General features: G+C 56.0%; 2 protein-coding genes across 23 annotated transcripts; one reads left to right on the top strand and one right to left on the bottom strand.

Annotated features, from left to right (window-relative positions):
• Positions 1–4200: 4200 nt before the first annotated feature.
• ZNF517 (zinc finger protein 517) lies at positions 4201–16658 on the bottom strand. Of its 21 annotated transcripts, none has more exons than XM_087447208.1 (9): positions 14103–15861; positions 12764–13122; positions 11603–11663; positions 11444–11496; positions 10649–10785; positions 10256–10313; positions 9484–9642; positions 9086–9199; positions 4201–8315 (listed from the first exon to the last, which is right to left on the bottom strand). In XM_087447208.1, exons 5-9 carry the CDS (start codon positions 10730–10732, stop codon positions 7096–7098), a joined length of 1635 nt encoding a protein of 544 aa, XP_087303334.1. In that variant the 5' UTR covers positions 10733–10785; positions 11444–11496; positions 11603–11663; positions 12764–13122; positions 14103–15861; the 3' UTR covers positions 4201–7095. The 21 variants fall into 21 exon arrangements, with proteins under 21 accessions (XP_087303334.1, XP_087303332.1, XP_087303328.1 ...); XM_087447206.1 differs by having other exon boundaries at positions 11603–11660; XM_087447202.1 differs by lacking the exons at positions 11444–11496; positions 14103–15861 and adding an exon at positions 16590–16658 and having other exon boundaries at positions 11573–11660.
• A 383-nt stretch (positions 16659–17041) lies between these two features.
• RPL8 (ribosomal protein L8) lies at positions 17042–19527 on the top strand. 2 transcript variants are annotated; one of them, XM_004442989.3, is made up of 6 exons: positions 17042–17060; positions 17267–17413; positions 17493–17634; positions 17907–18125; positions 18991–19106; positions 19331–19527. In XM_004442989.3, exons 2-6 carry the CDS (start codon positions 17276–17278, stop codon positions 19487–19489), a joined length of 774 nt encoding a protein of 257 aa, XP_004443046.1. In that variant the 5' UTR covers positions 17042–17060; positions 17267–17275; the 3' UTR covers positions 19490–19527. The 2 variants fall into 2 exon arrangements, with proteins under 2 accessions (XP_004443046.1, XP_087303367.1); XM_087447241.1 differs by lacking the exon at positions 17042–17060 and having other exon boundaries at positions 17121–17413.
• Positions 19528–21169: the final 1642 nt, after the last annotated feature.

Below are 21169 nucleotides of genomic sequence, written 5' to 3'. Positions count from 1 at the left end.
TGCGACTCCGGGTTGGCATGAGCACAGACTGGGCAGGTACGGTGGCTTGTGAACTAAGGGGCTGACAGCTGGGCAGATCGCTTCTGTGTAACTGGTGAGTGTGAGATGCTGCCCAGACACTGCTGAGAAGGAAACAGTGGGGCTGGGCCTGGAGGGGCTTCTGTGCCTGGTTAGCTGGGCTTGGACGCAGGTGCTGAAGGTCTGCAAGCGCTGAGTGAGCTGAGTTTGCTCTATGCTGTGGAAACAGGACACCACTGGGGGTCAACCTCATCAAGGCAGGTCAGGACAAGGTCTGTGAAGGTCATGTCAGCGCCTCTGCCTCAGGAGTTGCTGGAGGAGCACCACCAGCGCATGGTGATGGAGGGATGGGTTTGAAAGATAGCTGGGATACGGGCAGTACCTGGTATATATCCCAGAGATAGCTGGTATATATGGCAGACCTTGAACAAAGACCCCAGGAGGAGGGCAGGTTTGCACTACTGATTCCAGAGCCGGCATTGTGCTAGTGTTTTCACGGGCCATCCTTTACCCTCTCCACACCAGCAAGGCATGTACTATTATCCCCATTTTACAGGTTAGGAAACTGAGGCACGGAGCAGCTAAGTAACTTGCTGAAAGTCAAATGCCTGGGAAGTTATGGAGCAGGGATTTGAGCCCAAATGTTTTGGTTTTACAAATGAGTGACTAATAATCATGCTTCCACATCACTGAAGTTTATAAAGTGCAATAGGGACACAGAAGAGGCATTTTTCCATAAATCCAATCCACCTGCGGAAAGCTACAGCCAAGATGTGATGCCTAACCTGGGCCTTGAGGGCTGAGTAGGGCCTGCCAGGGAGAAAGGCGGACAAGGGTGAGCAAATACCCCAGGGCCTGGGCTAGGCCAGCCCCTGGAGGGTCCTGACACCCAGCCAAGTATGAGCCCCCTTGGGTGGGAGCAACACCTGGTCTGGGGTGGGGCTGGAAGTGCTTGGGGACAAATGGCAGTTGTCAGGACCAAACTCTGAACAATGAGCTACTTGGGGGGTGGTGATTTCCCCAGGAGGAGGTGATACCGAACCTCTTAATCTCAAGTTTGTGTGCCTGATGTGCAGTAAGCCAATCACTGAGACACTGAGTGCTTGGAGATGGAGAAAGTTTTATTCGAATTGGCCAAACAAGAACGTGGGTGCATAGGTTCTCTCAAATCTGCCTTAACAAAAGACATCAGGGGTTTTATAGATCTAAGGGGCTTGGGAGGAAGAGTTTCAGAGAAACAAAGGGGAAATCCGTGTTTCTTTCACTCCAGATAAGCCCTTGGGCAATCAGACTTCTAGGGGCTGGTTATCTGGTGATTGTAACTTCCTTGAAAGCATTCTTTTTTCTTCTGCAAAACAAGCTCATAAGTCCTTGTGACCTTTATGTCACCCTTCAGGTTAAACAAGAAAACAGCAAATTGACAAGATTAACTTTTCATCTGTGTCTGTGCTGGGAACAAGGTTGAAGGGTAATCATGTTCTTATTGTGTTCTTATTGAATATTTACAGTAACTCACAAGTACCCGGCCTCAGAGGCACGGTGGAAAGTTCCCCATGCCATCAGAGGGGTCTCTGAGTCTGAAGGCTCCTTGGAACCCAGGGGAGCTGGTGGTGGAGCACAGGAGGGGGCTGTGCAGCCCTGGTGGGGAGGTCTTGCACCTGAGCCAGGTCACTCACACTGCTCTGCCTTCCCCCAGCTTGGGCTGCTCCCCTGGTGCCTGCCCTTCCTGGAGGGAGCCGAGGGATGGCAGCTGAGCACCTTGTGGCCAGGCCCCAGGTGCGCTGCATCCCCAGCGGCCCTGTGATTTCTCTGCCTGCACATGCCACTGTGCTGGGAGCGATCTCCTCCTAGAGCTGCCTGGGCCTGTGCTGGCCCCCACCTCTCCCTCCTTCCAAAGATGGAGGTGTTTCCCCTGGCTGCTTATCAGAGGCCCCTGCTCCGCCTAGGCCAGGCAAGGCTTCCTTGGACTTCAGTTGGCCCGTCCTGGCCTCACTCCCAGGGATGCTGGGGCAATGGAGGGGGCCACTCAGTCTCTGCACAGTTCGGGGATGGTGGAGGCTTTCCAGGTGAACCCACTCTCCCCACAGCAGCAGGTCCAGGAGGGAGGGAAGGAAGGAGGAGGAGGCCTGAGGGCTGGCCTGACCCACAAGGCAGAGACCGAAGTCACTGAGCAGGCCAGTCTCCAGGCAGAGAGCTCTGGCTGTGTGGCCCAGCGGGCTGCTGTTGGGCCACAGGAGCTCCGAGGCAAGTGTGCGCACTCCCACATCACAGCAACTTAAAGGCCTCGCCCCGTCTTCTCCTGGGTCTGCACCCTTCGACACCTCGGGCCAGGCTTTATCTCTGTAGGTAGGTCTTTGAGAGAATATGTTTTGAGTGTCTTCTTTAAAGATTTTATTTATTTATTTATTTTCCCCCCAAAGCCCCAGTAGATAGTTGTATGTCATAGCTGCACATCCTTCTAGTTGCTGCATGTGGGACGCGGCCTCAGCATGGCCGGAGGAGCGGTGCATGGGTGCGCGCCCGGGATCCGAACCCCAGGCCGCCAGCAGCGGAGCGCGCGCACTTAACTGCTAAGCCACGGGGCTGGCCCGAGTGTCTTCTTTAAATGGACATAATTACTATTATGCCGTAAGTCTCATCTCCACCCCCACATTGTGTTTGAGATCAGCCTGCCCTTGTTTTGTGCAAATCTAGTGCATTACTTTTGCCTCTTTGAGTCCATGAAGGCCACGACCCACATCAGCTGGCCCCGCTTCCTGAAGAAGGACCTGTCTTCCAGCTTCTTAATCTCAGCTGACTTCAGCCTGCGCCTGTCTTCATTCTGCCCGCTGGCTGCCCCCACAACTGTTGTGACTGCTCTTCGTTGCCCTCCAGCCTCTCACTGTGCTGTGTAGGGCCCTCAGCACTGGCCCTCAGATTGGAGAAGTTCTTCCCCTCAGAGCAGGCCTGTGTACCTGCCTGGAGTGCTGCAGATTTGGGCCTACGGAGGGGGGCTTAGGGCTGGCTCACTGAGTTCCTGTCAGGGGTGACATTCTTTCTGGAGCGTCCATATGAGCTCCTGCGGCCACGGCAGCAAAGGGTGTTCAGGCCTCACAGAGCAGCTCACTCCAGTGCCTGGCGGAGTGGCGGGGGCTGCCTCCACTGCCTGCAGCCATCTCCTCTCCTCTCTGCTCTGCTCGATCTTCTGCCCAGACTCTCCTGCAGTAACTGCCCTGCCCTCAGGGCCTTCCGATAGCTTCTAGTTGGTCAGGCTTTGAGTCTCACAGCAGAAAATGTCAAACCTATCCCAAAGTAGACTGACCGGTGTCCCTATCACCAGCTTGGAGAGCCTGGTGTAATCTATGTCCACCCACAGCCCCTTCCAGATCATTCTGAAGCAAAACCCAGGTCATCTAATTTCATCTACAAATATTGTAGTGCATGTATCTGAAAGAAAAGGACGCTGTAAAAAGAGCTATAAGTCCTTAATATGGTCAACCATCCAGTCAGTATTCAAGTTTCCAGTTGTCTCAAAAGTGCCGTCGGGTGTTTTCTTGGTTCAGTTGTATAGTCTGTGCATGAACCACTCTCCAACTGGGACAGATTGGCTGGAAGTCTCTTCCTCTGCCAGGTACCCTCCCTCCTCTTGTTCCTCCTTGCAATTTATTAGCTCAGGAAACTGGGGTCTTTGTCCTGTGCAGTCTCCAACAATCTGGTTTCCTAATGGCTCTCTGGTGTTCCAGGAGCCACAGTCAGCACATCCCTGATCTAGGCTGGGAGAAGGAACAGAGAGCCATGTGTGGGCTTATGGCCAGCTTACCGGCCAAATGAGTTACAAAGCTGCGTTTGGTTTGCAAAGCTCTTGAGATTTTGGAACTGTGGCTGAAGGATTGTGCAGTGGTACCTTTAGTGGAGACCATGAATTACTTTGGAGCCCTGCCCTGTGCTGGGTCAGCATTGGTGCCTTCTTGCAGCACCGAGGCCCAGGCCCTGTGCCCGTTAGAGGAGCCTGTATAGGGACACGATGCCGGATAGCTATGACAGGTGGCCTGGTGAGGTGCGATCTCACCTCCAACCATCCCTCCATCTATCCTGTCAGCAAATTCACCAGTTATTTTACCCTCAAAATGAGTTTTTTCAGGAATAGCCAAAAGAATTGCAATTCAGGATGTGCATGCTATGGCAAACCAAAGGCAAATCCAGTAAACAAAGGAGAGAAACTGCTTTAATAGAGAAAAAGGGGGAGTAGGGAGGGGCTGTTCTAAAGGAAAGTCAATTGGGGGAAAGCGGCAGTTCAGGGCAGCAACAGATTCTCATCTGCTGAGCTGTGGCGTTTCTCATCTGCTGAGCTGCAGCGTTTCTCATTGGCTGAGCTGCGGCATTTCTCATTGGCTGAGCTGCGGCGTTTCTCATTGGCTGGGCTGTGGTGTTTCTCATTGGCTGAGCTGTGGTCACCAGCTGACACTTTCCACAGGCAGGAGTCTCATGGAAACCTTTTAAGCTTTTAAAGGCCTTCCAACTGATTAGGTCAGGCCCACCAAGATAATCTCCCTTTGATTAACTTAAAGTCAACTGATTAGGTGCTTTAATCACATTTGCAAAATCTCTTCACAGCAGCACCTAGGTTAGTGTCTGAATATTGGGGAGAAGGTGTCTGAGTTACAAATGGCCCCTTCCTTCCCCATAGCCCATCTTTCTGGAATCCACCTAAAAGGGAATTCTGGGGGCTGTAGTTCAGCCCAGCAAGTCAACACATCAAAAGCCCTTGCAAGCACATGCAGAACAATCCTGCTTGTAGAAAAACAGAGACACGTACATTGAATGTTTAAAATGCGAAGAAAAATATCTGGAATGAGCCACCAAACAGTTAACCAGGGGTGTGTCTGGAGTGAGGGGTGAGGGAAGGGGGAGGGGCTCTTATTTCCTGTTTCTCTATTGAGGTTTCCTTGCTGTGTTACTATAGATATGTATTACTTAGTAACTTAACCAAAGTGAGGAAAATGTTTTATAAAATCTTGGGGTGGGAAGGCTTTTCTAATCATATCAGGACAGACAGTTTTGGCCACAGGGGAATGTATTTTTCATATTAAAAACCTCATAATTAGGGCCAGCCCTGGTAGCCTAGTGGTTAAATTTGGTACGCTCTGCTTCGGCAGCCGAGGTTTGGTTCCTGGGTGTGGAACCACACTACTTGTCAGTGGCCATGCTGTGGTGGGGACGCACATACAAAATAGAGGAAAATTGGCAGAGATGTTAGCTCAGGGCGAATCTTTCTCAGCAGAAAACCCCAAAAAACACAAAACACAACCCTCATAATTACAAGCAAAGAAAGAACTGGGAGGGGCCAGCCTGGTGGCGCAGCGGTTAAGTTTGCGCGTTCTGCTTTGGCAGCCCGGGGTTCACGGGTTTGGATCCTGGTGCGGACCTACTCACCGCTCATCAAGCTATGCTGAGGCGGTGTCCCACATACAGCAACTAAAAAGATGTATAACCATGACATACAACTATCTACTGGGGCTTTGGGGAGGGAAAAAAAAGGAGGAAGACTGGCAACAGATGTTAGCTCAAGGCCAATCTTCTTCAAAAAGAAAAGAAAAAAAAGAACTGAGAAAAATATTTGTAATGTGTCACTTCCTCATTTCTGAGATGCAGTTTTCCTTCCACCTCCCCATCCTCAGGAGAGCCTGTGGTTTGTACCACAACTGACGAAAGAGAGATACTAAGGGAAAGGGATTGGAACAACACAGAAGTTCTACAAACCCAACAAAACTGGTGCAAGAGCTTACAGGGGACTCACCCCATGAAAAGGCAAAGAAATGCAAACAAAAACAAGAGTGGAATTTTTCATGATTAATGAAGTGATTAAAAACAGTCCCTTCCCCCCCCCAGTACCCTTCACCTGCAAAGTCCACCTCAACCCCAAGGAAGTCATCATGGATGTGAGCAGATGTGCACGTCCACTGTGGGGTAACAGCAACGATGTGGGAAAGAGAGGTCTGACCATAAGGGAGTTGCTAATTAAACCACAGAAAATGGCAGGTGTATAGGGCGTCACCCGATCATTAGGTATAGAATCCTAAGCAAAGCATAACCCCAATTTGTAAAACCAGTATCTATACATGTGCGTTAGAAAGAAACTAAGAAAACGCACCAAACATCACAGCAGCCATCTCTGGAGAGTGGGTCAAAGGGCAATTTTTTACATTTGCCTTTTTATAAGTTTCTGCATTTTCCAAATGTTCTACAATAACTTTTATATTTAGGAAAAAAACATGTTAATTAAAAAATACATATTCACAGGTCAAGCCCTTAGCTTGGCTCGGGGTGGTGGCTTCCTTTCTGGCACGTGTTTTGTAAGATGCCATGAAGCCTGTCAGCGTTCTCAGGGTTGCTGGGGGTGCTGATGGTGAGGAGGGGTCACTAAGATGGCCTCCCTGACCAGCAGGCCCTCCAGGGGCTGCTTCTCAGTGAGCACCTTCTGCCAACAGACCCGGTGGAGGCAGGTTACACCTAGCCTGGCTGGGGCTCGTGAAGCGCTGGCCAGACCCTGCAGACCCACCTCAAGTCCTGGCCTCAGCCACTACCACCCCGCTGGCCCTGGCTCATTTACAAACCCTCAGTCTGGCCCTGACTTCCAAATGTCCCCACGCCAGGCGCTGTGTGGACTCTAGTCCTGTGCCTCTCCTGCTCCCACTAGGTGGCTAGAGCCCCTGCAAATAGGGTGTGATCTTGGACAATCCTAGTAACAAATGAACCACCAAAGAAACAACATATGCTTTTTTCTGATCACAAGTCAATGTTTGGAAAACAGATGCATGCAAAAAGAAAACAGAACCCACGCACAACCCCACGTGATTAATTGGAGCCTGTGTGTGCATCCAGGCACAGACCCAGGTGGTTCAGAAACGCTGCTCTCCTGTGGGCATCCGGGCTCGAGTGGGTGGGGACCCACTCTGGCTCTGCCTTCCTCTCTGTCCCTCCCTCAGGCTGTCTGACCACAGCCCCAGCCCCTCCCTTCTCCATCCAAGACGAATGCCCTGCTGCACAGCCAAGTGGGAGGGTTGACAGCCCTGGCTAGGTTCTCTGCCTGTTGTCACCTCAACAGGTTGCCCAGCGTGGCACCTGCCTGTCCTCCCCGCCCTCCTGGGAGCACTCTTGGCCGTGGACTTTCTGGTGCTGGATGAGGGTGGACAGCCGGCTGCAGGCCCTCCCACAGGCCCGGCACCTGTACGGCCTCTCGCCACTGTGCAGCCGGTAGTGCTCGTTCAGTGTGTAGCTCCTGCGGAAAGCCTTGCCGCACTCCATGCAGGCGAAGGGCTTCTCCTTGGTGTGGGTCTTTTGGTGCAGAGTGAGGTTGGACTTGCGGCTGAAGGCTCTGCCACATTCCCTGCACTCAAAGGGCCTCTCACCTGTGTGCAGCCTCTGGTGCAAGAGGAGCAGGGAGTTGTGTTTGAAGGGCTTCTGGCACACTGGGCACTGGTAGAGCTTGTCCCCTGAGTGGATCTTGTGGGCCGCACTGAGCAGGGGGCTCTGGTACCCGCCGTCTTCCTGGGGGCTCTCCTCGACGTGCAGCCTGTGATGTTTGAGGAGCGAGGACCCGCGGATGAAACGCTGCCCACACTGCGGGCATGTGTAGGGCCTCTCCCCACTGTGGATGCGCCGGTGCTCCTTGAGGGTGAACCTGCGGCCAAAGGCCTTTCCGCACTCGCCACACTCGTAGGGCTTCTCCCCCGTGTGGAACTTCTGGTGCTGCCGGAGCCGGGAGCTGCGGCTGAAGGCCTTGCCGCACTCGCCGCACTCGTAGGGCTTCTCCCGGGTGTGGACCCGGTGGTGTGCGGTCAGCTGAGTGCTCTGCCGGAAGGCCTTGCCACACTCACTGCACTGGTAGGGCTTCTCCTCAGTGTGGATCAGCTGGTGTCTCAGGAGGATGGAGCTCTGCTTGAAGGCCTTGCCACACTCGGTGCACTGGAAGGGCTTGGCCCCCACGTGGATGACCTGGTGCCTGAGCAGCAGCGAGTTGTACTTGAACGCCTTGCCACAAGCGCACCTGTGCACTCTCTCCCCAGCAGCATCTGAAGGGCCCCAGCAGAGCCCTCCTTCCTCCAGGGACACGGGGGACGTGCCACACTCCCCACCAGGGCCACTTGCCTGGGGGCTGAGGAGTCGCCTACCTGATCCATCTTCAGGACTGCCCTTCGGTACAGGTAACTCGGGGCCCCCCCCAGGGAGCTGCCCCAAAACTGAGCCCAGTAGTCCCGCCTGCTTAGAGGACACTCTCCTCAGAGAAGACTCCTTCATCCCGGCCTCCATCCTGGAACCTGGAAGAATGGACAGAAAATGGAAGGATGATCCGGCCTCTCTACTCAAAGAAGGAACTTACTAATTTGAAGACAGAATCTTTATGTCAAAGAACCAGGGACGTTTGAGAACTTCTGGCAAGAAGCTTTAAAATCAGGGTTCCGGTGAGAAAGGGAAAGAAAAAGGGAGGTTAAAAGGGCTTCGGCACTGTGGGAGGCTGGCTTGGTGGGGAGCTCTCGGAGGGGGAGGGGGAGGAAGGCAGAGGACACCAGCTTGCCCCAAAGGATTGGGGGGCAGGCTAGGTGCAGGGGCAGGACCTGCAGGGAGCAGGGTGACCCTGTCCTTTGCTCCCCTCTCCCTCAGAGCACGCACCCACAGTTCATTCACTCAGCGGACGCATTGGGGTGCTGCCTGTGCAGGCTCCAGGGATGGAGGCCACTGCTTCTCCCTATCAGTAGCTCAGCAGCCCCCAGCTCAGAACCCAGCACTCGAGCCGTGGCGAACCGGGAGAATTGAAGCAGCTCAAGGGTCTGCCTGCTGGGTCTTCCCCACGCACCCACCGCCTCCACAGACCTGTCCGACACCTTGGGGCACTGGGACGCACGCTCACGCACTTGGGTTTCTTACACGAGTTAGTCCTGGGTGACTCTGGACCACAAGGGAGGCGTTCAGTAGGAAATGTGGCCCTGCTATGAGAAGCTAAACATATGCACGAGTGCCTCCTAGTGCGTGAGCCCCAGGGGCCTGCAAGGAGCTGTGTGAAGGCTGGGCCTCCGTGCCTCGCACTTGCCTGGGCATGGGCTGGCCTTGGTCTCTTGCTCCTCAGCTACCTGCAAAATCAAGGCCCCTGGCTCCTCCCCTTGCTCCAAGAGGGAGATCAGCGCTGGTTTGGGGACAAGAAAGCCTACGAGCAGGAAGAACAGTACATGTCAGAGAGCAGGAGGGAGGAAGGACACCCAGCTGCCTGGCTGGAGCCCCTGGGGGCACGTGGCAGTTGGAGTGGGTCAGGAACATCTACTTCCCCAGGAGCAGGGCAGCTGGGTGGCCATGGGGAGATGGGGGGCCCTCCAGCCCCCCTCCCCGAATGTCGGATTTCGCATTTGGAAAGGAACCAACTCCCCAGCATGGCTGGTGGCAGAGCCAGGGTGGTCTCTGAGCCCAGCCCCAGAATGGCCAGGGAAGCCTCACCCAGTGACGCCACGTGCTCATAGTTCTCCAGCATCACGTCCCTGTACAGTGCCCGCTGGTCAGGAGCCAGGCAACTCCACTCTATCCTTGTGAAGTACACGGCCACATCCTCGAACACAACAGCCTCCTGCAACCAGAAACCCCGCTGTCCACGGCTGGCTGGGCAGGAGATGAGGAGGCCATGTCAGGAGCACTCAGGGGCACTGTTCAGCTCTGGGAGTCAAGGCCTCTGTGTGTGGTCACTGCTGCATCCCCAGGGCCTGGCACAGAGGGAACAACCCAACACTCTCCAAGGGACGGAGCAGTCTTGCTGCCGTCAAGCCATGGGTGGGGTGGGGTCTTGACCTTGGCCTCATACTTCTTCATAGGCTATCAGGAGTGTGGGGAGGGGGCACCCCAGAGATACTAGTGGCCGAGCCTCCAGCTTGGTTCTCAGCACCCCGCAGAGGCTAAAGACTGTGTGCACCATGGAAGGGCTGACCATTCACACCAGGATGGAGACAGGCATTGGGGAAGGACAGGGACCCTGCCCTTGCCGGCTGACCCTGGTAGCTCAGGGGCTGAAGGAGGCTCCGGACAGCCACTTCTGCCCAAAGCCTCAGGAAGGAGTCAGCAGAGCCACTGTGAGGCTGCAAAGGGAGGAGGCTGACCCTTGGCTTGCAGACTCCATCCCTGTGACCCCCCTGAAGGAGTGGGAGCAACATGGGTGGGTCTGGGGCTCCCTGGGAAGGTACTCAGGACTGAAAAGCTAAGGCTCAATGGGAGAGCTCACCTGGGGTCTGGGCATCACGAGTGGCGCTGCCATTCCAGGGTCTCTGCCAGGGAAGGAGCTGGGGACAGTGAGTATCGACTAGAAGGAGCCCAGGCCTAAGGCCCCCCAACTCCCATCCCCTAGGAGGACCACCCAGACCCAGAAGACACAGGAGAGGGTGAGACATGGAGCAAGAACATCCCGGCCAGCACAGCTGCCTCCCTCATGTCCCAAGAAGAAGCCGTACCCGAGACCTGCTCACCCACATGGCTCCACCCCTCACTCCTCCCAACCTTCCCAGGAAGGCCTTCTGAGACCACCCTATTTAAAATGTCACCCCCACCCTGGAATCCATACCCTCCTTCCTTTATTTTTCTCCATAGCACCTATGTCATCTGCCTCATGTCAACTTACTTGCTTCTCATCTGCCTCCCCCTGTGAGACAAGGCCTGAGGTCTGGTTATTCATGCTGTACCCCCAGGGCCTGGCATCCAGCATATGCTCAGCAAGGATGTGTGGAATAAATGAGTTGATCCACGATGTGGGTGACTCTGCAACCAGTAAGACCACGTTGTGGAAGATCAGAAAATGTTCTTGCTACATCACTATGTGAAACAAGCAGACTGTAAGCAGAAAAATAAACCTGGCAGCACACACCCCAGCACATTAACCCTAGTTTCTTTCCGGGTCATAGAATTATGGGCAGTTCTTATTTTTCTTTCCATTTTTCTGATTTTCCCAAGACTCATTACTTATTTACAAATGTGTATTGCTTCTGCGGTTGGGGGAAAGTTATTTAAAAGCCAATAAATATAATTCTGCTCTGGCCAAGCGTTCGCAGAGAAGGCACAAGCCCCTCCCTCCCTCCCTCCATGCCCCTCCCTCGACAGATACTTGAGCTCCTGTGTTTGGGAGGAGGTCTCTGGGGTATCCTTTTCTGTGAGGTTTGAGCCTCCTAAATAGTTACCACTTTGTAAAGCAACATCCCCTTTAGGCATCAGTTAACGGAAAGCCTGCAATTATGATGCCATGAGGTGACATTTGGCAGGAGAGCCCTGTTAACATGTAAGGATATAATGGCTACTGAGGATGATCTGAGAGGCTTGGTGGACAGCACAGACTGCAAACGCACAGAGGAGCAGAACCACACCACTGTCAGCTAGCCCCCACCAGGCGGGCTGTCCAGGGCAGGCTGTGGGCAGGACCTGCCTGGGCCATTGCTGCTGCTCCTGCTGACACATTGATCTCCTGTCCTCCTCACCCTGACAAGGCAACCAGAGCATCTCAGACGACAAGCGTCTCAGGGGAAGACCTAGCCCACCACACCTTAACACATACCACCGGGCACTGCTAGGAGGGGGAAGTTACCACTGCTGGTTCTTGTTTGCTCATATCTGGGGAGTGCGTGTCCTCAGGGAGCAGCCGCCTGCTTAGAGGGGAAAAAACCTGCTTTTAGTTCTATCTCTGGAATCAGGAAATATGTCTTTAATCAAATGAAAACAGTGCTGGGTTGAGAAACAGTGTCAGGAGAGAAAATAGCAAGGAGAGGGGAGTGCTAACTTAGATGGAGGATCAGGGAGGGCTTCTTGGGGTTACATTTAATTGGGGCCTGGAGGACAAGCAGGAGTCATTTTTCCCTTCGATTTAAAATAAAACTTCTGTTTCTCGGGGGCCTAGGGCACCTTGCCCAGCTCCCTTGCCTGCCCCCTTGCTCACTACACTGCAGCCAGGCCAGCCTTCTCTCCGTTAACTCAAACCAGCCAAGGCATTCCGGTGCAGTTCTCTTCACCTAGAAGTTTCTCCTAAGGGATTGGCAAGGCCTCTCAGCCATCAGGTTTCAGTTCAAATGTTAACTCCTTGGAGAGGTCTTCCCTGACCACCCATAGCTAACTCTGACCCCTGATCTCTCAGAATCCTATCCCCTTGGTTTATTTTCTTCATAGCTCTTGTCACGGTCAAAAACTTTGCTTACTTGTTTATTGCCTCTATTACAAAACACGCTCCGTGAGGCCAGGGCCGCTGTCTGTTCACTGTGGAATCCCCTGGGAAGAGTGCTCTGGACACGGTGAGTACTTCCTAACTACTGACCGAATGACTGTCGTCCAATGAGTGACTCAACCCGGGGAGGGGAGGAACCGCACAGGGTGAAGCGTGAGAGGGAAAGGGCGCCGGGCTGACAGTTCTCCGCCAGAAACGAGGGCGGGGGAGAGGCCGCGCCGGGGGCGGCCAGCGCACCTGCTGCTCCCGAGGGGGTGCAGACCCGGACAGAACCGGTCCTCCCACCTCCCTCCCCTGCAGCCGCAGCTCTGCACGACCACCCATGCTCCGGGGACGCAGGACTCGGGGCCCGGCCCGCACGCCTCTCGCCCCAGCCGGGGGAGCGGGACCCCGGACCCTTCGCCCACCGGACCCTCCCCAAGGCCTGGCACCCAACGAGAAGCGAGGGGCCGCGGCCGGCTGCGGTCAGTCCCCTGCGGTGCTCAGAAGACCGCGACCCCAGGCCCCGCCCCATGGCCGGCACCGACTCACCATAGGCCTCCGCCCTGCACAGCGCCGAGAGTGGCGCCGGGCGCCGGGCGCAGACACCTCCGGTTCCGGCCCGTCCCCGGAAACGGTCCGCAGCGCCGCTCTAGGAGGCTCGGAAGAACACGCATCTCCATGGTGCCCTCCGGCTCCGTGGGCGAGGGGCGGGGTTATCGCGAGAGGCGCGCGCGCGCGGGGCGAGGGCCCATCCGCCAGGTCCGAGGGCTGGCCGGCTGCCGGATCCCCGGACCCGAAACCGAGGGTGCACTATCGGGGAGCAGACGCCTTCAGCGGAGACGTCTAGAAGTCTAGGGAGAACGTCGAACATCGCTTCAGGGACCCAGGTTCTGAGGCAGCGCCCCTCCCTTTTGAAATAAGTAGAAAAGCACAGCAAGTGGCAGAGGTGGTACAGCGAGGTCCCGGGAATCCTTCCCCACTTCCCCGCTTTTTAAAAACGCTCCTCCACGGTCGTGTCTTTCTACTTTTTCTGAGACTCGCAGTAAAAACTGCTTTACGTTGTGACCCAGCACGCGCATTCCTCTATTTATGGATAAGTGCTTATGGGTATATTACTTAAACAGCTCTTACAGAACTGTTCACTCTTACGGTTTGCCATGCAATCTCAAATACTTTCTTTAAATGTTTTCTCATTTAAAAAAAGTGCAAAGGCAGGGACTACACCTTTTTGAAGACAGAGGGAACATTAACAATAGCTGAAATCTACTAGGCCACGAGAGAAGCATCTGTTGCAGAGAATCAGCATCATACCAACTACATTCTCTGAAAATAAAACACTAAATTTAGATATGGCTAGATAGTTTAAACAAATCTTCTATGTTTGTAAACTGAATAGCAGCCTACTAAGTAACTCTTCGGATAAAGAGAAAATCATATAGGACACTAAGAGATACTTAGAATGCAAAGAGAATGAATACACTTTGCAGGATATTTACAGGGAAATTAATATATGTATCATATATATATTGTGTGTGTATGTGTATATACATACAACTTTCAGCACATATATTCAACTACTATAAACATGCATGAAAGAACTGATTCTTGTTTTTGTTGATTTTAAAGTTTGTTCTGTTTATCTCAAGATGTATATTTTATTTTCTTTCACTTTTGTTTTGTTTGGGATATATATATTCTGTTTACTCCAATTTTACCCCAAGTATTAGCTGGACTCCCCTTTTCTCCTTGGAGATATGGGCTTGGACCCCATCCCTTCCAGGGCTTTTGGAGGTCTGAAGACTTCCTAGGAATTTTTACCAGTTCCCATGCACACTTTTAAAAAACACAGTTTTTAGAAGTAGAATACAGAGAAAAGAATTACAAATACCTTCAGCATACAGCACAATGAGTCTTCACACCCTGAATGCCCTGTGAAGCTAGCACCACGTCAACAAGCAGATTGAGCCCGGGACCTTGAAGCCTCCTGGGGCTCCCTTCTGGTCAGTCTCTCAGACCACCTCTCCTGTCTGCACCTGAGCGTGGCCACTGTGTGACTTCTGCAGCCCTGGTGATTTTTTTGTGTATTCACTCATTTATCCCTCACAATAACCCTATGAAAGAGTATTACTCTTCCCATATTAAAGATGACAGAAGCATAGTGTTCTGTTATTTGCCTGAGGGCAGGTGATGCTGGGGGTGGGAAGCCAAGCAGAACAAGACAGAAGAGGGTCATGATTATGTGCGTTTATACCAAATACTCGTATGTGTATGTGACAAGAAACATTTACAGAACAAATTTAAAAGGAAATGCATAAATCATTTCTAAGAATAAAGTTTGAAATGCAGGGAAGAGGTGACATTGGACAGCAGGAGAGAGGGCACCGTGGCTGACAAGCATGAGCAAAGGCACCTTGTGGGGGGGGCATCTGGGGCAGAGGCAGGTGGGGCCCTCTTCAAGGCTGGAGAACCCCATGCCCAGTGCAGCTGGGCCCACCCAGAGTGGCCACCATCCTCGGGTTACCCAGCTCTGCAGAGCCCCTTTTGTGTGCCAGGCTTAGTGGCCTCACATGGTGGTGAACATTTAGATCAGCAAGACAGAGCCAAGTAACAGGTCTCTGGACTGTGGGGGGATGCCAGCCAGGACCCCTGTCTCTGCAAGGACAGATGCACCGAGCATGAGGCAGGGGCACGATAAAAATCAGGTGGGTGTCTGCATCTCCTAGAGACCCACCAGTGGCTGCCCTCCTTTGAGTCCACACCTGCCACCTCCAGGTAGGCCTTCGGGTGGAGCCCACCTGAGCAAGACCCCCAGAGCAGCACTTCTTGAGGCTTCTCTTGGCCCAGGGCCCCGAGTGGGAGCTCACAGCTGCCAGACACCCCGTGGGGCTCCTGGGCTGGCATTGGTGCCTGTCTCACCTCAGACTGTGGCACTGACCATCCACCTGTGGCAAGGCCCTGGACCCACACCCTGCAGTGGGCCTGGTCAGCCTCTTTCTGGGCGCATCCAGGGCCTCGGTAGCTGGCTCCTGGGCAGAGGGAGAGTTGGGGGCCCTGACCCCCAATACTCCATTCCAGGGACCTGTGAGACCCTCTCAAGGATCCCACAGCCCACATGTCCAAGCACTGTCCCCACCTCCATCCCACTCTCCCTCTGCCCTTCTGGTCCTCCAGGTCTATCCTGGGCTGACCCCAGAACTCCTCACTCTGCCCCAAGGAGGCCCAGGTGCCCCTCAGTCCCTGGCCCTGCTGTGGGCTGTGCTGCCTCCTGATGCCCCATCCCTGCCAACCTTGCTCTGTTGTCTCTCTTGGGGCCTCCTGCACCAGCCCCTCTGCTCCCCAGTGGCTTCAGCACGTGGCCACATGCCCCCCACTCCTGTCACCTTCTCATGATGTCATTCTTGCCTCTGCCCCTGCAGGGCTTACCTGACCACATTGGTGCTAGCAAACACCACCGTGGAGTCCAGAGGGCAAGCCTCTCCGCCCACTGGGACCCCTGCCCTTACTCCCTCCCTACCTTGTTGGCTCTCCCTCCACAGCCTCACCTGCACACTCAGGAGCCCTGCTCACGAAGCTCCCCACCTGCTGACAGTTCTCACTCAGACAGGGGTCCTACTTCTTTTTCTGCTAACTCCAGGGACCCTCCCCTGAAGGACCCCTCCCACTCCTCAGGAGCTCCACTCCAGGAAGCCCCCTCTCCACAGCCCCCCAGGAGGCTCCCTGCCCGGGTAGACTTGCACTTCATCTCCAGCTCAGAACCGCCCCCCCACACCCCCCTACTTCTCGGCTCCAACGCCACCCACCTCCTCCCGACAGGGTTCTGGGCAGGGCTACTCATCCAGTCTCCCTTTCCTCGTCCTCTCAGCAGCGTGTGACTTCGTCCACCCCCTCCCTCTTCCCCGCCCCTGGGACCCCCCAGCTTTGCCCTCCCCATGTCTCGGGCTGGCTTCCCCTCCTCTACCTGCCTGCGCAGGGCAGGGGAGTGGTTCTCCTCCTCCCTGGGGGCTCACCCATCCCAACTGAGACTCTCGTACCTCTGCTCTCGCCCCGTGTGTCCGCGGCTCCCACCTCGACCCCACCGACGCCTCGCCCTGGTCCCTCCAAGCAAAGACCGAGATCCCCCCGTCTCTCTCCCCAACACCCACATCCAGGTATGGCCGCTCTGACCCCTCCGAGGACCCAGCAGGGCACAAACTCCCGCCGCGCCGGCGGGAGTCGGACATTTGCAATCTGTTGCCCAGACCGTCGTCTTCTCACTCTGTAAGCCAATACGTCCCCCGAATCACCCCACCCCTTTCCTTAAAAGGGGGCCCTCAGCCTGAAAAGAGGCCCTCACCCACCGCTACGAGGGGCCCTCGGCCTACATGGGGGCTCTCACCAGGCCAAGACCGGTGCTCTGCGACCCCGCCCCCGGAATGAGTAGCTCAGTCGGGGGCCGCGTGACTCCGGACAAGTCATTCAACCTCTAGGAGCCTCCTCGGCCGCTCAGTGGGCGACGCCCACCCCCCCCAGTAGGCCACAGTGAGGGCCCGGCGCCCCTCCACCCTCCTCCCGTACCCCGCCCACACCACGGCCCCCCCGCGGAAGAGTAGCCTCCAGGACAAACTGCAGGACCGTGGACCCAGCGGGCCCAGCTCCCCCCCCCCCCCACCCCCCAGTGCGCCTGCGCGGACGCCCCGGCGGCGGGGGAGGTGCTGCGGGAGCCCGCGAGAGGACTACAGATTCCGGCGTGCACTGCGCTCCCGGCTGTGGTGCCTGCCCGGAAGGTCGAGAGGCTCTCGGCCCCGCCCCGGAAGATAAGGCGTGTAGCGCGCGCCGCGCCTTCTTTTTCGGCCGCGCTCCGCAGCAGGTAGGATGTGTTTGTGGTGAGATGGCCTCAGCGCCATCCGCCGCCATCCGTCCCCCTGGGGCCCGCGCGAGACCCCGCCGACTCCTGAGGGGACGCCGGGGCGCACGGCCGGGGATGTGCGCGCGCAGGGAATGGGGCCTGGAGGGAGGAGCCGGGGTGGCGGGGGTGCCTGGGCCACCCGGGCGCTGACCGTGAGCCGCCTCCAGACCGCCGCCATGGGCCGCGTGATTCGGGGGCAGAGGAAGGGCGCCGGCTCCGTGTTCCGCGCGCACGTGAAGCACCGCAAGGGCCCCGCGCGTCTGCGCGCCGTGGACTTCGCCGAGCGGCACGGCTACATCAAGGGCATCGTGAAGGTGCGGGGCGGCGGCCGGGGTGGGTCGGGGCACGGGGTGCCCCGCCGGGATCCCCCGCTCACGCCGCCTCGGCCCGCAGGACATCATCCACGATCCGGGCCGCGGCGCGCCCCTCGCCAAGGTGGTCTTCCGGGATCCGTACCGGTTTAAGAAGCGGACGGAGCTGTTCATCGCCGCCGAGGGCATCCACACTGGCCAGTTCGTGTACTGCGGCAAGAAGGGTGAGCCTCGCGCCTCGAGGGACGGTCGGGGTGGGGAGGGGGCGGAGGGTCGCCTGAGGAGGCTCACTCCTCAAGGGGGAGGAACAGGTAGGAGCCTCACCTGGTGAGACCTGCTTGCCAAACGTACCCACGGGGTGGCCAGAGAGGACGTTGAGTGCTGCGCCGGCCGTTTTGGGGGCTGTCTGGAGTGAGTGGATTTGGTTTGCCTCTGGCTAGCAGTAGTTAAGACAGTTCTTGCCGTGCTGACTGCCCCATGCTGCTTCCCTTTGCAGCCCAGCTCAACATCGGAAATGTGCTCCCGGTGGGCACCATGCCGGAGGGCACCATTGTGTGTTGTCTGGAGGAGAAGCCTGGTGACCGGGGCAAGCTGGCCCGAGCTTCCGGGAACTACGCCACTGTTATCTCCCACAACCCCGAAACCAAGAAGACGCGAGTGAAGCTGCCCTCGGGCTCCAAAAAGGTTATTTCCTCGGCCAACAGAGCTGTGGTCGGTGAGTGGCAGACAGCAGTTGAATGAGCAGCCAGCAGCTAGATCCTGGGCCCTGGAACCACCTGCCTGCTCCACTATAAGTGTAGGCTTTATAAGTTTGAGCACGTTGTGTAGTCTCTGAGTTCTAATGTCCGTAAAATGGACGCAGTAATACCTGCTTTATCGCTCGTTAAGAGTTGAATGAGACTGGGATCAGCCAGCTGGGGCTGGTCAGGCAGATTGGTCTGCACTCTGGCATAACCTGGACTTAGGTGATTCCCGCTTTTGCATCCAGTTGGTTAACAGCCTTTTGAAAGATGTGATTTCTTTAAAGCCACCCAGTAAGGGTGTTAAGAAGGATTTGAACCCAGGTTTGTTCGCTTTGCTGTTTGGCAACACCTTCGACTCCCTGTGGCAAACCCAGTCCTGCATGGGGGAGACTTTTCAGGATATATTCCTAGAATGGGCAAAACTATGGCTAAGATGTGGCAGACTGAGTCAGCCATCCTGTTGGGGAGTGGGGTTCAGAGGTTGAGTGACCTGCCCGGTGTCAGGTGGTGAAGCAGGGAAGGGTTCCCTGAAGAACTGGGGGTTGAGACGGGCATTCCAGATGACGTGGGCAAAGGCCTGCCTGGCCTGCCCCAAGGAGCCTGAAGACACTAGCCCGTGACGGGCTGCAAGGGGGTCACTGCTTGGGGGTAGTTGGAAGGCAGTACTGCAGCTCCTGGGAGCTGTGTGGTGGTGTGTGACAGGAGAGAAAGGGTGATGAGTACAAGGAGTGGGGCCCTTTCAAGGACCCAGCAGGGGATGTTCTCCCTGATGGCAGAGTCCTGCAGTGCTGGCGAGGGTGTGATACACCTCCCTGAGGTGCCTGATCTCACCAACAGGTGTGGTGGCTGGAGGAGGCCGCATTGACAAGCCCATCCTAAAGGCCGGCCGTGCCTACCACAAGTATAAGGCAAAGAGGAATTGCTGGCCACGTGTGCGGGGTGTGGCCATGAATGTAAGTAGCCCAGAAATGGGTGGTGGGGTGTTCAGGGTACGGGCATCACAAGGCTGAGTGGACAAGTCCCTTCCTGGAGTGTTCCCTCTCTGGTAGGTAGGGGGTCTGTAGTGTGAGCCTCGGGGCGATGGTTTGTAGGCAGAGGCCAGTTGATCCTGCTTTTCTCCAAGCCTCCTGAGGTAGGTCGGGGCCACCCCCACGTAACACCCCCTTTCTGCCTGCAGCCCGTGGAGCATCCATTCGGAGGTGGCAACCACCAGCACATTGGCAAACCCTCTACCATCCGCAGAGATGCCCCTGCTGGCCGGAAAGTGGGTCTCATCGCTGCCCGCCGGACTGGCCGTCTCCGGGGAACCAAGACTGTGCAGGAGAAAGAGAACTAGGGCTGGGGCCTCAATAAAGTTTGTCCTTCCGCCACCGAGCTGTGTTTGCCTGTGGTTTTAGAGGGTAGGACTCCTGCTGGGAGGAGGACAGCCCTGAAGCTCTTGGTACAGCAGAAGGAACGGAAGGGAGATGCGCCAGTGACCAATGGAAGCTCGGGAGAGAGGAGGGGAGGTGCTAGGTTGTTTCAGACCTTGACTCCTGGAACCCCCTCACGACCCGGGACATGGAGCAGAGAAGCCCACCCGTGAGAAATGGAGCCCCCACACCATTTATTACCTTGCCTTGAGCACTTGGAGAGTCTCAGTGAGAGTGTGGACGTTGCGCCAGAGCGCTGCTCCTGAAGCTGTGATTTCAAAAGCAGGGAAGCTGTCCTTCAGTGGAAGGACCAGGACTGAGTCAGGCAGGTTTCTCAGAACAAATGGGCTTTCTGTTGGGCAACAGCCCACAGCATGTTATCCCAAGCTTGGTGACAGGCTGGTGAAAGCTGATAGAACAAGGCAGACGCTGCTGAGACTTGGCACGAAGGTGCGAGTGGAGGTCCATCAATGCCTCAGAACTAGAAAGTTCTGGTCCCAGAAGTCAGCCAGAGCCCCTCTGCTCCTGTGGTTCCCCTTGTGAAAGGAGTTGTAGGGCTGACTGCTGGAGTGGCGGGCGGGGGGTGGATGGCAGGCTGAGGTGAGATGCTTCCTCTGCAGCCTGCTGGTGGAAATGCACTGGCCAGAGAATCTTCTGGCCTCCCAGAGTCTCAAATCAGGGCTGTTCAGAGAGGCTGTGTGAGCCGGCCCTTCCTGGGTGTGTTAAGGCCTCCCTATGGCTGCCAGCTGGCACCTTGCTTTCATGGTCCACATCTCTAGCATGAGCCTCACCCCCAGTTCTCACCTTTCCTGAGCCCCATCTCGGTCACCCATGGTGCGGAGGCCGTGACCCCAGCAGAGCTAGGACCTGGATCATGTGTAGAAAACACAGGAAGGCAGTGTTTGCAAGAGCACGAGGCATGGTCGCCTGGACATAACCTGGCACTGCTTTACTGCTTCCTTCTCAATAAAGTGGCCTGGGGCCTTGGCCAGAGGACTGACCCTATGGTTTTGTTCTAGCACCAGTCAGGCTCCCGAGGAGTCCCTTTCTGTAGTTAGAGTGGACACTGGGCCCTCTAGGAGTTGGGGCTGGGGGCAGTGAGTTCAACTCGAACATGGGCTTTGACCAGTGAGCATCTTCACCCAGCATTCTGGGTGATCGCGGCCTGAGAAAGGGTGTGGTTTTCTGTGAAGGAAAGCCTGATCTTTTGGTGGTTGCAGTGCTTTTAGCGGCTCACTACGGAGAGATTTTCACTGACAAAGAGAATTACTGTAATGTTAGTCTTCGAAATCCGTTCTGAGGCCTCGAGGTCATGGTTCTGGGTTGCCAGCTGTTGGCAGCGTTCCGGATTTACGGCGCTGCATTTACCGTTCCTCCAGGAGGCCGGCCACCGAGACGTGACGTCCGTTTTCCAGAGCGGCCCGAGGGCGCCACCTCCCAGGGCGCAGGGGCTACGTCACTTCCGGCTGGGTTCGATTGGCGGGGCCGGTGGGGGAGGCGGGGCTTGGCCGGGCGGCAGTTCTGCTGCGCCCAGGTGAGTGCGGGCCCGAGGGAGGCGGGTGCGGACTCTACCTTGACGACGGCGGGGAGACTGAGGGCCGGGG

The sequence above is a fragment of the Ceratotherium simum genome, chromosome 23 (assembly GCF_057802395.1).
Source record: "Ceratotherium simum simum isolate JZ-2026a chromosome 23, ASM5780239v1, whole genome shotgun sequence".
NCBI lineage: Eukaryota > Metazoa > Chordata > Mammalia > Perissodactyla > Rhinocerotidae > Ceratotherium > Ceratotherium simum.
Note: the sequence above shows the minus strand (reverse complement) of the source record. Positions and strands in the feature narration are given on the sequence as shown.

What these genes read in the sequence shown, in the direction of transcription:
- ZNF517 (XM_087447202.1), bottom strand. Translation starts at nt 10,732, where the DNA reads ATGCTGGATGCCAGGCCCTGGGGGTACAGCATGAATAACCAGACCTCA. An exon ending in TGAGCACGTGGCGTCACTGG is followed by an intron (nt 9,200 to 9,483) that starts GTGAGGCTTCCC and finishes TCCTGCTCGTAG; the next exon opens with GCTTTCTTGTCCCCAAACCA. An exon ending in CAAGGCCAGCCCATGCCCAG is followed by an intron (nt 8,316 to 9,085) that starts GCAAGTGCGAGG and finishes CCATTCTTCCAG; the next exon opens with GTTCCAGGATGGAGGCCGGG.
- RPL8 (XM_087447241.1), top strand. Translation starts at nt 17,192, where the DNA reads ATGGGGCCTGGAGGGAGGAGCCGGGGTGGCGGGGGTGCCTGGGCCACC. An exon ending in GGCCAACAGAGCTGTGGTCG is followed by an intron (nt 18,126 to 18,990) that starts GTGAGTGGCAGA and finishes TCTCACCAACAG; the next exon opens with GTGTGGTGGCTGGAGGAGGC. An exon ending in TGCGGGGTGTGGCCATGAAT is followed by an intron (nt 19,107 to 19,330) that starts GTAAGTAGCCCA and finishes TTCTGCCTGCAG; the next exon opens with CCCGTGGAGCATCCATTCGG.